General features: G+C 51.9%; 1 protein-coding gene across 1 annotated transcript in view; it reads left to right on the top strand.

Moving 5' to 3' along the window:
• The first annotated feature begins 773 nt into the window (after nucleotides 1-773).
• The window catches only part of INPP5A (inositol polyphosphate-5-phosphatase A), a 206,314-nt gene continuing 190,180 nt past the window's right edge, over nucleotides 774-16,907 (top strand). The window contains exon 1 of the mRNA XM_061376768.1: nucleotides 774-901. Coding sequence (XP_061232752.1) covers nucleotides 827-901 — 75 coding nt within the window. The 5' untranslated portion in view covers nucleotides 774-826. The remainder of the gene's footprint in view (nucleotides 902-16,907) is intronic.

Genomic DNA, 16,907 nt, shown 5'->3' with positions numbered 1-16,907 from the left:
GAGCACAGCAGAGGGGCAGGATCCCCTCCCTGAGGTGCTGCTCATGCTCTGTGTGTGCACCCAGCACACGGGGAGGTTCTGCGCTCAAGCGCTCACTGAAGCCGGGTCATGGGGAGCTTCTCCTCACCCACACCCCAAGCCCGAGTTTGCCGCTCGGGGTCAGTGCCTCTCCCAAGCCCACGGGGGTCGCGCTGTGGACACGGGGCTCACGGCGCTGCCCGGTGCCTCCGAGTCGCAGAGCCCGGGCACCGACCGCGGGCGGGCTCCGCTCCGTGTGCGGGCAGGGCCGGGCGGGGGGCAGCGTGTCCGGTTCCCGCGGCCCGGCCCCGCCCCGCCCGTGCCTCTCCGGCGGCCTCCCGCGGGGCTCCCGAGCGCGGCGTTGCCCTTTTAAGAGCCGCGCGGGGCCGCTGTGACGTCGCGGGCGCAGAGCCCCGGCCCGCCCGCCGCCAGCGCCGGGAGCGGCAGCAGCATCCGCGCGGTGCCCGGTGCCCGCCCCGCCGAGCCCGGCCCCTCCCGGGAGCGCCGAGCCCGGCCCCGTCCCGCCCCGCCGACCTGCCATGCGCCGCGGCCCGGCGCCAGCCTCCGCCGGCGGGAGCCGTCCCGGCAGCAGCGCGACGGCGGCGGCGGGCGAGCGCTGAGCGCCGCGGCCCCGCAGCAGCCGCAGGGCGGCCGGCCCGCCGCGGCGCGGATGTCCGCGGGCTGCCCGCGCCGGGAGCAGTCGCGCTGACGGGGCGGGCCAGGCCCGGCGCCCCGCTCGCCGCAGCGCCCCGCGCCCGCCCCCCGCGCTCCCCGCAGCGCTTCCGCCCGCCCGCCCGCCGCCGGCGCCATGGCGGGGAAGGGGCCCGCGGCCGGCGCCGGGGTGCTCCTGGTGACCGCCAACGTCGGGTCCCTCTTCGACGACGTAAGTACCGCGGCCGCCCGCTCCCGCCCGCGGGGGTAACCGGGACCGGGGGGGGGGGTGTGTTGGTAACTGGGGTCTCTGCGGGCAGCGCCGGTCCTGGCGTTCGCTGCCGCTCCGTCCCGCCCGCTCCGGTCCGGGCTGGCCTCAGGTGCTGCCGTGTGGGGGGGGGGGGGGGCGGATGTCCCGGCAGCCGGGCGGTGTTTGCCGGGGTGGGGATGGCTCCGCCGCTTCTGGAGCCCCGAGCGAGGCGCCGGGTACGCGGCCGGCGGTGAGATCCTCCGGGAGCGCCTTGTGTCGCGACAGAGCCTCTCCCTGTCACTGCACGGTTTCGGTCGTGCCGGCAGCGTGCCGTGGTCCGGGACCCTCGCCCGGTGCAGGAGGACCCGGGCTCCGGTCCTGCTGAGGGCTCTGCTCTCGCCGCCGCCGGTAACGCTGCGGCCGGGCTGGGCTGTGCCCCGCGGTGCTCGGTGCGTTGTGGTGTGAAACCCCGGTGTAATTTCTGCTTAGTGCTGTAGGATGGTGGGAGAAGCGTTTGGAATGTTTCTGGTCGCTGTAAGCACGGCGGTGCAACAGTTGGTGCTGGCGGAGGGAGAGCGCTTGTGCGTGTGTGAGTTAGGGCAGATCCGGACAGACACCTGGAGCAGCGGCCGGGCTCCGAAAGCCCCGCGGCTGTGCGCGGGCGAGGGCTGGCGCCACGGAGCTCTCTGGGACCGAGCGAGCAGGGAGGGTTTCCCGGGGTTCGCACGTCCAGCGGGGAGCTGCTGGCTCCGGGCGCCAGCCCTGGGTGCGCATCTGCAGGCACCCTACAGCAAACATGCTGTTCTCCTGCTCAGGGTTTGCTGTGGCTGCTGGAGGCTGGTCTGAAGCGCACGCTGTGGCTGATGCGTGTGCGCTCAGGGGATGCAGTCTGTCGTTTCACCAAGTTTGGTAAACTCTGACAGATATCACCGCAATGCTTGTACACATGGAGGGTCTGTTTGTATGAAATGAACGCTGCGCAAATGCTTGTAGTAATTTTCCTGGTAATGGTGGTGGGCTTGTCTAGTGTTTGTGAGTAAAGCAGCGGGGGGGGGGGGAGGAGTGGTAAGACTTGGTCAGCTCATCACTGCTGTGTGCTCGCTCACCTTTATCACTGCTGTGTGCTCCCGTTACCGTCGGTCAAGCTTAAAGGCGATTCCCTCTCTGAGCAGAGCCCGCTGTGTCGGTGGCTGCTGTTGAGGCTGCTCTCCTGCCTCCTCCTCCCTCTGAGAGTGCCCAGAGCAGCCACTTTCGAGCCCTGTCACTGACGAAATCCGGAGCTGTCACATCAGACAGCTTCCTGGCTGCTGCTACTTGGTGTTGGTGACTCGCTGGCATTCCCGGAGCGTGTTTGTTGTTGGGCGTTCGGCGTGACCAGAGAGGGGAACGCTTCTGCTCTCGCGAATGACTCCCTTGCCATGCAAAATGTAGCTTTCTATAGCATAAAATGTAGCTCTCTGTAGCAAAATGGGGCTTGTTCGGGTGTGCTTCGCTGTTGGCTGGTGAATGGAGGGGCTGCTCTGAGCGTCCCTGATTTCCCCTCTGGGTTGGAGCTGCTGGAGTCAGGGCTGGTGGCAGGCGGGTCAGTTTCTGGAGCAGTACTGGTGCTGTTCAGGCACAGTAAAGATGGTGTTAGCTCGGTTTGTGACTTTGCTTTTGAGTTATGTGCTGGAGCTGACAGCAGCTGTTGCTGTTGGTGGGGCCCTTCCTCTTCAGCTGAGGAGTAAGTTTCTGTCCTGTGACCTGATGTGATTTCAGTTATGAACAAGAACTCCTGCTTTGATAGACTTCACCTGAGCTGCACTGGGAAACCATTTCCAGTTTCTTTAATCCATTTTCCATTTCTGATTTCAAATTTCAGTTGGAGATACATACCCCACCTTTAGTCAAGTTTTGCTGGACCTCAAGGTAAGGTAAGGGTATGCATTTTCACAATGCGTCCCAAGAGGACAGGATAGTCAGGTCAGAGTGTCCCACACTAATGCAGTCCCACCTTCCCTTGCTCCAGGGATTGATCCATTGTGGCCAGCATCCCTCTGGGATTTGTCCCTGTTTGCAGCTCGGGACTGGATGAGGGTGGAGGCTCTTAGGATAGGGATGCTGCTGCAGGAGCTGTGCGCCCTCCAGGGCTGTGTCCCACTCCCCCTCACCCCACCAGCGAACCTCATGTCCTGGCTCTGTGATGGATCTTTCTCTGATGTGTTTAAAGCAGCCTGAATGTTATTACTGTGGCAGCAGCACGCTTTGCACTTCGATGCTCTGTACGGGCTCTGTTTACTTGGCCGGCATGTGCTGTACGTGCAGATGCTCTGCCTTGGAGACCAGTGTTTTAGAGAAGAATGACTTAAAATACCTTTGGTGGGCAGTTCGCCTGGGTGGCACAGCCTTTCCTAGATCCCTGGTGGTGCTGTCCTGGCTACACTTCTGCAAAGAGGAGAAAATGGCTTTCTTCCCTCGCTGACTGCCAGAAGCAAGTTCTGATAACAGGCTGGTTGGCTCCTGCCAGCCATCCACATCCACTAATAACCTGCTGCAGTGCTGACCTGGGAGCTCATGAATAAACATGTGTACAGTGGAAAGGGGCTGTGCCGCCGCTGCTCCGTTCCTTGAGTACTTTTGCTGCTTCATTAAAAATGTTAATGCACTATTAGATCCACACATATTCCTCAAAGTTTTATGAGCACGTGCAGCTCATGAATATGGATGCTGTGATTTTTTTGGGTACATTTCTGTTTACTTAAGCATTCTTCCCGCATAAACATTTCCTGTTTTTTATCGCTGCACACTCTTGCTAACAGCAGAAGATGGAGTTTGAGTTACCTATGGGTGGGTCGCTCTTTTTTCACCTCCTCTGATGCCCCTGTGCATGGCAGGGTGTTGGACTGAATGGAATTTAAAGGTTCTTTCCAACCCAGCCCATTCTGAGACACCAGCCTCTCTCTGTTTCTCCCCCTCCATGCGTTCCTTGCTCTCTGTGTTTCCTCTGTCTGCACTGATGAAATTTCCCATTTAAAACCTCACATTTACCTTTCTAGGAGCTGACCACAGTAGCAGCCTCAAAACCAATCTGTCTGGCACTTCAGTGCTGTTACCACATAGGATTTTAATGACTTTAATATGCTGTCCTTTTCCTGTCTGCTGTATCCTCTTCTTTCTCTCCAGTGAGAGAATGGTTTAGTGTTGTTTGGTTTTTCCCCTGAGAGTGGGGTGTGAGCAGCTGACATTGGGGCGCATAGAGCTCGTCCTCCCTGGGGCTGTGTGTGGGTTGTGCTGACATGGGCAGGGAAGTGCCTCGAACAGACCCATGGAAAACTCCTTGGGGGCAGCCTGGGGCTCACGAATGATTTTTGTGTGGGGTCGAGAACCTTCCCTTCATTGCCAGTGCAGCAAGGGAGCTTTGTTTCTGCTGGTGGGAGGCAGATGGAGACCCTTGCAGTTCACTTTCTGTCGTTGTCTCAGCGCTGCTGCATGTTTAGCTGAGTGCAGTCACACATGCTGAGAAGCACCTGAGTGCCCCCGCTTGAAAACCGTGTCTCACTCCGTGTCAGTTTAGGTGACGTTCACAATCCATGGTATTTAAAGCTTTAGGGTGTTTCAGTCTCTAGGGTAAAGATTTCCAATGTGCCCATCAGACTTGGCCATACGAGTTCTGAGACTTCTGCTTGGGCTCAAAATGGTTCATTTGTTCCAGTTTCCTTTGAAATTGGAATAGGAGAGCTGAAGTCAGCTTCTGAAAACATTTCCTTCTGTCTTCATACCACTGCTTGCATGTAGCTCTTCCATAGTGGGAAGCTGAGGCAGTTCCTGAATTCTCAGGACAAGCTTAGACCAGGTTAGAAGCATAATGATGACAAGAAAGAGAAAACCCAAACAGAACGTGCAATTTTGTTAGTTTCAAAAAGGAAGGGAGAAAGTAGGTTAGGGAATGAGTGTGGTGGTGCTGAAGTGCTGATACTCAAGACCTTTAAGTGACTGACAGCATTCCTGGCCTACCTGGATTTTCTCTGACAGTACAAAATGCCTGCATGTGCCAGCGCCAGGATGGGCAGCGAGCTTTCACGTGCCCAAGTGGCCTTAACCCACCCAGCGTCTGGTGAGAGTCTCCCTTTCTTGGACGTTGCACACCAAGGACGGGGTGAAACATCTCATTCCAAGCCCTGGTTGTAGCTGTACTATAAGTATGCTGATTGCTTTGATTCAGAGTACGAACTCAGAACATCCTTCACCTCTGTTTAGAGCTGAAGCCTAGCATTGAATTTGAAGTGGAAATACTTCCCATAACAACTTTTAAAACCAGCCTGCTGTTCTGATGGGTGGTGACCGCAGTGTTCATGTCTTTTTATCACCCTGATCTTAATTTTCCAATCCTAAAACAGTGGGTGTAGTTATATATTGACACTAGGTATCTGTGGATTTGGCTGGTATTGGGTGATAATGATGAGGGGTCTTGGTTTTGGGTTTGTTGTTCATTTGGGTCTTTTTATATTTCTGTTCTCTCCCCCCCCCCAGTTATTTGAGTTTTGTGGAGTATTTCAAATGTGGAAGGCTGGAAAATGGATTAATGAGGGTTTGATTTCAAAATGAGTATTAAGACAAGGACGTTGCAAGTCAAGGCACTCTCTCTTCTTCAAATCATAGCTGCTGGGTTGAGTGAAAGATAATGTTTGACTCATTGTGACTTAAAAAAATACATTATTTCACTGCTAGGAAACACTTATTCCATCCTTTCTGTCCGGCCCTCTTGCTGTTATCTGGAGTGGAAGAGAAAACCAAACAAATGTGCTCAGCTGAAGGCTGTGTTTCTATGATGTATTTGAGTGCACAGGGAATATCTCTGTCTGATGTGGTGGGGCTCAGCTCGGGCTGTTCATCGCCCTGTATTGTGTGAAGTGTAGAACTGTGAGCTCCTAACTTAGGAATTCTATTTTAGGAATACATCCTGGTGTGCTTTCAGCCTGGAGAAGAGAAGGCTCCTGAAGGGGAGACCTTAGAGCAACTCCAGTGCCTAAAGGGGCTGCAGGAAAGCTGGAGAGGGGCTTGGGACAAGGGCCTGTAGGGACAGGCCAAGGGGAATGGCTTGAACCTGCCCGAGGGGAGACTGAGCTGAGCTCTTAGGCAGAAGCTCTTCCCTGTGAGGGTGCTGAGGCGCTGGCACAGGGTGCCCAGAGAAGCTGTGGCTGCCCCATCCCTGGCAGTGCTCAAGGCCAGGTTGGACACAGGGCTTGGAGCAAGCTGCTCCAGTGGAAGGGGTCCCTGCCTGTGGCAGGGGTTGGGACTGGGTGAGCTTTAAGGTCCCTTCCAACACAAACCAGGCTGGGATTCTGTGATACCCAAGTGGTAACGTAGAAGGCCAAGGAAGAACTATTTTCAGTGTTCTCTATTATGGGAACCCTAAAAATAAGTACTCTCAGTTTTCTCTTTATCTATTTCTGCACTCCTCACTTTCTGTTTTCTGGGTATTTTTGTTTCATCTTCTTTCTCATTTTAGTTCTTTGTTGTTCTAGTGCCATGGGTAACATTGTTGCTGCCTTCTGTTTGTTTGGCTTTTTATGGCAGGCTCTCAAATCAACGTTTTCCTCACGGTTCCAGGTCTACTCATGCTTAGGCTGTGTTCTAAACCTGCTCTGCAGGAGGTGAATTTTAGTGGTAGACCAAAATTTGATACTGCCCAAAAGTCGTTGAGCGATGTGGAAGTGACAGCGGGAGGAGGAAGGTGCTTTGTTACCCTGGGCAGTGCTTGTGCATTTGAAACAACAATATTTGTAGTAATTAAGGCATCTGTGGTGTCTTCAGAATGCAAGTGATGGTGACACATTACCAGCAGGGTACAGCTGTTGGACCAGGTGTGCCGCAGAGCTGAGTGGCAGCCCAGCAGGATGGGGTCTGGCCCTGAACTGCCATCCCTTCATATGGAGTTCTGAGTCTGCTGCTGTGAAAAAGGGTTTTGATTTGAAACACCTTCACTGCCTTTTGCTCCCTTTTACTTCTGTGGCTGGGGATGAGCCTGAGGATGTGCATGTGCAGCTCAGGGGCTACGATGGAGTTACACTGGCTGTAGTGCTGTGCTGGCCTCTGTTACTAGAGTGCTTTTCCTAGGTTTACAGGATAACTTGCAGTTGATACTCACGCTGCCAAAAACCTGCAGGATAGCTGGGGAAGGATTATACCTATTCCTTTTACTTCCTTCTTACAGCCTTTAGGTAGGTGATGTACAGTAAGAGCAATATGTACGGTAAGAGCAATGTGCTTGCAAGCATTTGATTTTGACAGAGGCTGTCTTAACTCTTTCTGCCTTGAAGAAGCTCTAAATACTCAACCTGATTTATAGGTTGCCAGGTGTCAGCTTCCCAGGTAATTCAGCTCTTGGGACCCTGAGCTTGGGCTACAGACAGCACACCAGTGTGTGCTGGTGGGGCTATTCATAACCAGCACAACCACTTGGAGCATCCACATGCCTGGTGCTGGGGTCCAGGGCCGCTTCCCCCATGGGCTTTGGACAGTGACTGCACAGGTCCTGCTCCCAACCAGCCATTTGCTCTCAGCCCGAGGTATAGTCTGTGAAAGCTGAGAGTGGGTGCCAGAGCCAATTCCCCTTCTCAGCATAAATGAGGATCAAGACCCAAAGCAATCATAGAGTGATAGAATCCCAGCCTGGTTTGTGTTGGGAAGGACCTTAAATCTCACCCAGCTCCAACCCCTGCCACGGGCAGGGACCCCTCCCACTGGAGCAGCTTGCTCCAAGCCCTGTGTCCAACCTGGCCTTGAGCACTGCCAGGGATGGGGCAGCCACAGCTTCTCTGGGCACCCTGTGCCAGCGCCTCAGCACCCTCACAGGGAAGAGCTTCTGCCTAAGAGCTCAGCTCAGTCTCCCCTCGGGCAGGTTCAAGCCATTCCCCATGCAGTAAGGCAGTGATGTGTTACTGTGCATTCACTCTCTTGTAACTTGTTGAAGCCTGGGGCGGTGATGGAGGGGCTGTGCACAGGGTGGGGTTTTTCCTCCGAGATGCAGTTGTAGGCTTAAAACAAATTGCTTTTCTCTGTAATAAAAAATACCAGCTGTTCTTTTCAGCAGAAATTTTTACGTTTCTCTGAGCAAAAGAGTTTGAATTAGGAGCTTGTACAGTGCTCGGCTTCCCTTAAGCAAGAAACTCAGGAGATGATGTGGTAGACCATCTTTCTTCTCCTTTTGATTAAGTGTTATCACGAACAGCAAGAGCACGTGTTTACATGAGGAAGTAATAGTGGCAAAGTGCAGTGTATAGTTAGAGCTTTCTGTTCCTGTGGGTTTATGGCAGGAGTGAGTGTTTTGTAACTTGCTGGGTTTCCACAAATTGCCAGTGCATCAGTGTGATGGTTTAGAAGGATTTAGTTCTCAAAGCATTTGAATGTTATGCAATAGGAGCAGGATACCATAGAAGGAATGCTTTACATGTGAATCTGTGGGTGTCTTAGCTTGGACAAGCACTTTCACAAGGGTCAAATCTTAAAGGTTTTGTTGCTGTTTCAATGGTCTCATAATAAATTTTCTTACCACAGAGTTTGACTTCAAAGGGAGTTGCACACAGAACAGCAGCCAAGCCCTCCCATTCCGTCATGTTTCTGATAGGCTGAGATGTTCACTACTTTTCTTCTGTTTTTCCCATCATTTATTTCATGAGGCTGGTTTCTGCCCCTGCAAATGTATTTCCTGTATCTCAAACACTTTCTTTCCCTTTCTTGTACTGTCTATACTTGCCTCCTCCTTGAAGCTCTCCCTTCATTCCTCACCTGTTGTGTAAAGTGAGGATAGCACTGAGAAAAGCAGTGCTTTGGCTTGCAGCTCTGTGTGTGCCTCAAAAGCCATTGAAAAGGCAAGTTTCGTTACCCTGGATGCAGCCCTCATTGCCCCCTGAAGCAGGAGCTGTTCATCTTCAGCGGGGATGGGATGGATGCCTTTGAGAGGGATGTGATTTATTCATGCATGAAGAGCCAGGGCAACTTCAGTGCTTCCTATGAACGAGCTCCCTTGGTGTTGTAGAACTGTTCCACTTGAACTGTATCTTGGGCTTCAGAATGTCATTGTGCTGCCTTGGATGCAACAAGCATCTTGTGTTCTGTCAAAGAGGCAATTCAAGGAGCTTAGACTTGGAGTTCTTCACCAGGGTAAACCAACACACCATTCCCTGGTATCCATGTGAGAAGGAGGAACCAAGTGACTGAGCTACTGTGGAGGACAGGGTGGCTTTAAGCACATGCTCTAGGAGTTGTCTCCTCTCCACCAGCTGCTTTGGTTGTAGCCTTAGACTCTTACCTTCCTTTGGGGAAAGAAGAGGAAGAAGGCAGGTCTCACTGCAACCAGTTGTACACTGTTAGTACGTGGAAGTTGTCAGCGTATGTCTACATCAGCGTGGTCTAGTACTTCATTCACTATTTTCTAACCACCTTTTTTCACTCTCTTGGTAGAGAATAGGAAGTGGTCACAGAAAAACAAGACTTTCTGCCTTTGGTGACTGCTTGGATGGCCTGTGTAGGGATTTAGCATCCTTCTTGCATCTTTGATACTGAAGTGGCAAGGAGTCTTCCTCTGATGAAAATTCCAGGGAAGTATGATACCTCATATTGTGGAAAAGGCCAGATTAAGCACAGTAACTGTCAGACTGGGGAAGAGTGAGTATTAAAAGTGAAATGTTTCTTTTACTGCCTTTTCTCCACCGGTGTACAGTAGTTACTTGGCACTCTGAGTTGGTTTTATTATTCAGATTTTTTGGTGCAAATGCGATACTTGATCACTTTTATTTTTCATACTTTGTTAGCGATTCAAGATTTATTAACAGGGATCACTGCTTTTAGATGGTACTTTGGAGTCAGATATAATTGATTGTTTTCATTAATGTCTTCAAGTTGTTAAGCACCGCTCCTCGTGAGTCAGCCAGCTTTACCTGCTAATATCCTTGAAAGCAGAAAATTAAAGCTAAGAGAAGTAATTCAAACCCCAGTGACAACACCCCAAGCTTTCTCTCATGGTACAGGGAGCTTACAGGCCAGCTGTTAGGTGGTGTGATTGTTACTGATACCAAGATACTCACCAAAATTCAGCTCAGCTTAAGCCCTGCGTGCTCCTGGTTCAAGGTGGCACTGACAAACGGGGGATGCAACAACAAATGCAGAGCTGCAATGGGAAAAGCTTTCATTTCACATTGTGGTTTGTGGCTGGAAGGATTTTCATATTGGGTTTTGGTTTCTCCTAATGAAAACATCTTCTGGTCTCTTCTTGCACCTTTCCCCACATCAATGAGAAGCCACCCCACCTGTATTCCTTGCCAAATAGTTGTGTTAAATGTCCCTGCCTGTGGCAGGGGGTTGGAACTGGATGAGCTTTAAGGTCCTTCCAACACAAATCGGTCTGATTCCATGATAGCCCTAGGCAGGAGGCAGGAGGGTGGCCACAGCCTGGTGTCAGTCAGGAGACCATAGCTGAGGGTGGCCAGGGGATGCAGCACTGAAGGGAGCAGAGAGGGAGCATCCATGGGAGTAGGGAGCACTGTGTGGCATCACCCGGGGCTTTCCTTCCCTGCAGAACCAGGCAGGGTGATCAGCTGAGACGCAGGAGACCTCGGTGGGAACCTCTTTGTAAAGAGCCTAAAAAAAGACCTGTGAATTGCTTACTGTTTTCAGAGCCTGTGAGCTGTGTGCTGCTCATCCACAGCTCCACAAGTGCTGTAGCAGCACATCTGGTCAGTCTGCAGAGAGCCAGGATTCAGAGCCGTTCATTTGTTGTGGTTTGCTGGTGCATGCTCTGAAGCCCTGCAGTTTTCAGGGGTGTAGGAGTAAAGGGTACCAAATGGCACTGGAATGAGGTTGTCTGGGTGTTTTTCTTTGCAACACAAAATACGTGGTGTTAAATGAAGCACAAATTTGGGACCAGCAGAACACAGAACCCATGGCTGCAGACCGCTGTGTGGGGACCCAGTTCAAAGAGGCACGTGTGCCTGTGTTGTGGAGAAGTGGTACAGCAGCTGCCCATCCCTCAAAACAACCTGGAGAAAAAATAACCCCTTCAGGGCAAAAAGGTGCCCGGTTGTCATCGGGAGGAAGGATGGTCTAGGCTATGGAAATCAGGGCTCAGTTTGTGTTCAGCTGCAGGCATCCTGCACAACCCTGGGCAGGAGGCACCAGTTCCCTCAGGCAATTGCAGCTCAAACTGCTGCCAAAGGCACTCCTGTGCTTGTGACAGGCTCCGGACCACGGTGTCCCAGTTCTCAGAGGATTTCTGAAGGGTGCTATGGTGGTTGTGGAGCTGCAGATGAGGTGGACAGCAGTGTGGTATGCAGGCAGCTGAGGGTAGCTCCTTGTCCAGAGCTGTCTTCGTGATGCTGCCCTCTTACAAGGCTCTGTGTCCGTGCTGAACAGAGATCTCCTGGGGTAACCAGACAGTGTGGCCATGGGTGAGACCAGGGTGATGGCTCATTCTTTCCCCTTTGATTTAAGGAAAGCAGGGAAGCACTGCGTACTGACTTCAGGGCGGCTTGTTTGGGCATGCACCGCAGTTTATTACTGGAGACATTCCTGCTGAACAAAGGCTTCCTTAGTACAATTTATGTGAACCTCCTGCGTAGTGAGAGGTGCCTTTGGCTTATGCAAGCTCAATGAATGACAAGACTGATAGACAGACTTTAGAAGTATCTTTATGAACAGGAGTAAGCAGAAGCAGGGGAAAGTGCTCTGTCTCAGTCTGCATTTTGGTAAGGCTTGCAGGGACTGCTTACAGGACGTTAAGTAAGGTCACTTCTCTCTAGAAAGTTCTGGTCTCATTTAAAGGCTGCTCTAGCACAGCGCAGAGGAGCGGCCGATCACAGGCATTAAATGCCATGGGAACGTGCCGTATCCAAAACTCGTTTGTTGTCCTGTGCATGAGGTGGAGCTGCCTCTACTTGTTCTCGCCTCGTTTTCCAGTTTCCATTGCATTCTTGAAAAGAGATTTTTTATTGCCTGTGAATGTGTTAGCAAGCCACTGCCTATGAATGGACGGGCTCTCGGGAGCAGCTGCGTATGGTGCTGTTAGTGCCACAGATGAAGGGTGAGCGGCAGGCCGGCTTTGTGAGCGGGATGTGATGCTGAATTCCTGCCTTAAAGCCCTTTCACTGATCGTGTGGGAGCTTGTTTTGCAGGCTTTTTGTGTTTATTTTTTCCTGGTGTGGCAAAGCCTCTAATTTTGGAGGCTTTACCAATCCCAGTGGGAAAAGTAAAAGCAGTTTTCCCGTAGGAACCTCTCAGAAGTGTGTGCTGAACCCTCTTCGGTGGAGTTTGTTTACGTGTCAACCAAACAGTAGAAGAAATAGCTCAAAACTCACTCAGGGATTCTGTGTTCATCAGGGACCCTGAGCCAGCATTCGCTGTGTTTCAGTTCCTTCAGGATTCTTGTTTGTTTAGGGACAGATTGCTGCTTTTCTTGTCCTACCGGGGCAGTGAGGACCGGGGTGATGCTGGGCAGCAGCTGTGGCTGGAGCCATCATTGCAGCGGATGTGCACAAGGAAGGTTCCTCTCGACAGAAGCAGTATCTCTGTGTGCCTGACCTCATCTTCCAAAATGCTGTGTGAAAGCAGCTGTGCAATGGGCGAGTGTTGCTCTAGAATTCCTGTGGCATTTCTTAGTGCGGGGAGAAGGGGGGAACTTTGATTTATTTTTACTGCAGATGTTGCCAGGCACATGAAGAGCTGGAGGAACAGCGTGACGGGACCAGCCCACTCACTCCAGAGAACTGGACAGGACCCAGAAACCTTCTCCTAAAGTTTGTTTTCATGAACTGGCAATGTTGTTGTTCTAGGCCGGGAGGACAGACCTGATCCAGGCTTGGCTGCTGGCGAGAGCATGGAGCCAGTTCTCATTTGTCTTCTGGGATAGCAATTTTTAGCAAAAAGGAAGCAAAGCCTTTTCCCTTCAGCTATCCTCACTAAATATTACAGGATTGTGATTTATGGCCTCTCTGCACCTTTTACTCATCTCAACAAAGATCTAGAATATAATTTATGGAAAAGGAACTGATGCCATGTAGATCTACTTGTTCTCGTAGGCCATAAGAGACAATATAGTGTTACTGAAGTGAGTGTGTAGAAAATACATTGCATGCCAGGACTAGTGAAGCTGTGTAAGCCACGTGAAGGGATGTATCCTCAGCTCTGCAGGTGGAATTTTGGTTCAAGGTTGCTTGTTTTGCTTAAAATAGAGCCCTTTTCCAAAGTGATTGGTTTTTCATTTGTATGTGAACATTCAGTGTGGGTTGATGAGAGCCCGTGTTGATGAGATGAAAGGTTTGCTGTGTTACTGTTGGAGCAGTGCAAGAATAACGAAGCAGCTTCCCACTGCAAGGGTGGCTGAGCACTGGCAGCGTTCCCCAGGGGTACTGGGGTCTCCACCCTTGGAGGTGTTCGGAAGCTGCCTGGAGATGGTCCTGGGCAGCCACCTCGGGGTGTCCTTGCTGGAGCAGGGTTTGGACCAGGTGATCTCCAGAGCTCCCTTTCCCAGCCAGGCTCTGTGTGATCCCATGCAGCCAGGCATTGCACGGGTTGGGTTTTCCCCCTTGTTTTTAGTTGCTGATGCCACTGCCTGTTGCTTTCCAGCGCTTGCAGAAGGTGACTGCCTACTTCTCAGTTCATCTTTCTGTGCAAATCTTCGTTCCCTTTTTATCTGCTTTCCTGTTGTGGACATAAGCCGTTTCCAAATGCTTTGCAGAGGGATTTTGGTCCAGGAGCTGGAACATGTGTGTGCTTTCCTGGAAACTTGAGGGAAAACATGCACATTGTCTGTTAGCTTCAGAATGTCTCTAAATCTTCTGAAGGTTCCCTCCTGTGCTTCACTGCTGTGACAAAACTGAAGTGTCCGAGTCAGCGCCCAGCTCTGATTTGGGTTTTGTTTGCTTTCCTGTTGACATTTCAGTGGCAAATAAATGTGCTGATCCTGATTGCCTCAGAGCTGGGAAGGTGGCAGAAGCAGGAGCCAGCTTGAGGTGACTGAGGTGACAAGCAGGGGTCTGCAGGGTTCACTGGCAGCTGATAAATGTGGTGTTTACCCCAAACAATTTAACAGTGAAGGTGCACAGGGAAGGGATGCGATAGCAGAACAGCTGCCTCACTTGCATGGTTTTCATTTAGCTGTTTATCTGCTACTGGGTTTGCAATATTAGCTCGTAACTGGAAGCATCTTTAGTCCAAAGAACTGAGTTGAGAGCTCAGATGTTGCCATAGTAAAAAAGCAAACAAAAAATAAGGAGTTCCTTGTCCATTCTACATTTCTGTTCCCTCGCCTGTAAGGGAAGGCGGGATGCCCCGCTGTCCCCATCTGCAGTAACTCATCTGGTGCAGAGCAAAGCTTCTGCTGGTATTTCAGACATCCCTGCACCACTTCCCTGCCTGCTGTGCTGGCACAGGTGGGATTCTTGAGCCTGGAGCACATGGCAGAGGTGAGCTCAGCAGGATCGGGCTCGCCGAGTGCACTGGGGCTGCCCAGCATTGCCTCCAGCAGTGGGGCAGGTTCAGACCCTTCCCTCTGCTGAGGGAGAATTCCATACCCAAGCTCAAGTCTGACTGATGTGTGCCTGAGGGATATCCCTGAACCGCACTGTGTCCTGGTGCTGAGCGTCACCTTATTGCTGCTGTGGAGAGCTGCCCTGTGCTGGGTGCTCTGAGAGATAGAAAGGCTCTGCCGAAGGGTCTGGATGGGCTGAATCGCTCCCTACACCTACCTGAGAGGAGGATGGAGCCAGGAGGGGCTGGGCTCTGCTCCCAAGGAACAAGGGATGGGACAAGAGGAACCGGCCTCAAGCTGCACCAGGGCAGGTTTAGATGGAGCTGAGGAACAATTCCTGCCCCAGAGGGTGCTCAGGCATTGGAACAGGCTGCCCAGGGCAGGGCTGCAGGCACCGGCCCTGCAAGGGTTCACACCCCTGGAGACGAGGCCTCAGTGCCATGGGTTAGGGGTGGCCTGGGCAGTGCTGGAAGCAGTTGGACTGCATGAGCCTGAAGCTCTTTTCCAGCCTGATTTGTTCTAGGATTCCACCGCAGGTTTTGCAGGCTCTGGCAGCCACAGGACAGAAAGCAAAGCCCCTCCTCAGCCCTCGAGAGCGGGCTTTCTGCTGCTCTCACAGCACGTGAGGGGCTTTCCAGAGCAGTGCGGGATGCTGTGGTGTGGGAAGGAGAGGCACAAGGGGACTTCAGGGGGGTCCCACAGTGCTCCATGGGGCTCTGCTTCGCCTCTGCCTGGTTCTGGTTTCTCTCTGTGATGGGCCCTGCTGCACGGGGTGAGCCGAGGCTGGAGCAGCCAATGCTTCCCTGCACAGCTCAGCGTGGAGCACGGCATTCCCGGTGCAGGCTGTGCTGGAGCAGACGGTGGTCTTGATGTTCAGAAGCAGTTCGGAGGCTTGTTGACCTTCCACAGGAGGGGATGTTCCCAAAGCCTTCTGAAGGAAAACTCATCCTGCTTTCCATGGTGATCAGCCGCCTGCAGACACAAAGCATTCTGCAGCTGTGGAAGTCTTGGTTGCAGGTGTGTTACCTGCTGCTCGAGGTTGACAGGCATGGATGGCTTTATCCTGGAAGCCTGTGCTGAAGACACAGCAGCGGAGGGGACCCCACTGTGCTATGCCCCATAAATGCACGGAGGGCTGCTCTGTCCTGAATGATTGGTGATTTTTAGGTTCAGTTCCTGCAATGGGATCCAGAAGCAGGGGCAGGGGCTGGAGCAGAGGAGGATGGACAGTATTTCTGTTTAAAATCACAGCCCTTTCACTGGGGTGTCACACAAAGACAGGAATCTTAATGAGCATCCTGGATAAGGGACCTGTAAAACAAGGAAGCAGCAAACCCCCAAGCAAACAGCCCCTCCAACCAGTGAATGTTGCATAGCCTCACACTTGGAAGGAGTATTGTTACTGGGGTTTCTTCCAAATATGAGAATAAACCTGTGATGAATTCCCTCCGGCGCTGGTGCAAAGCTAGCTCTGCTGAAGAGCTGTGAAGGCTTGGATCGCTTAACTGTGTTCCTTAAAGCTTTCCTTGCTAACCTGAGAACATGTTAGCTAGCACTTCAGCTATGTTTGCTCCAATGCAGAGCTGCTGACGCTGCCTTGCACATGGGCATCCGAGGGGGAAGCTCCGCGGCTGCTCTGGATCTTCAGAAGGTTCAGTGGCATTTTAATTAGCTGGAAGCTGTGAAGACTGTGTTATCCCGAGAGCTCGGCAGAGCTCAGCTCTTACTTTGTCTTCACAGCTCTTCTTCCAAACCCTCTTAATTAAGTCTGTGAACTTAAAAGCGTTAGGCAAATGGAAATAGCGATAGCTGGTGGTGCTCATCCAAGGGATAGATCAAGAATGGGGAAACTTCTGAAGCTTTTTTTAATGTGGGAATTTCCAGTGCTGTTCCTCAAATGTGACATTCTTACAGACAGCTTGAGACCAGTCCACGTGTTCTGCCTCACTTCACGCTTTTCCTTGCTTAAAATGGGTATCTTTCCCTTAATTGTATCTTTTCAGCTGCAGAACAGGCAGTTTAGTGTTAACAGATTAGATGCGTTCGTGGGCTTCTTGTAATATTCACCTGGTGTTTCAAAACAATGTGTTCATTTCACTTGCGTGCCCAACCTGAGATAGATATAACTTTAAGTATAATCTTATATTCTGTAAGATAACTGGGATTGTGCGAGTATTCTTCTCTAGAGCAATAAGCAAATCATAGTGTGAAAATAGAGTGAGCAGATCCATCAAAAGCAAGGTTGAGATGGGGGGACTTACTTGAATTGGCTTTTCCATCTCTCTGAACACTAGCTGTGACTTAGCACAGCAGCCAGACATGTGCTTTTTCCCAGGAATGTAAGTGTGAATTCAGATGGCATTCTTGAATGTGTTTGGAAATGGATGCTGTCAGGTCCCTGAGAAGGGACGGCAGAACCTGCCTTCCTCCCAGAGCCTCCGTTCTGTATCCGAGGGGAAAATGCTGATTCGAGAGCTGTGTCTGGAG

The sequence above is a fragment of the Neopsephotus bourkii genome, unplaced genomic scaffold, assembly GCF_033783945.1.
Source record: "Neopsephotus bourkii isolate Nb327-2 ecotype Australia unplaced genomic scaffold, CSIRO-AGI_Nbou_v1 NB_1735, whole genome shotgun sequence".
NCBI lineage: Eukaryota > Metazoa > Chordata > Aves > Psittaciformes > Psittacidae > Neopsephotus > Neopsephotus bourkii.
This window is presented reverse-complemented; position numbering and strand designations above follow the sequence as displayed.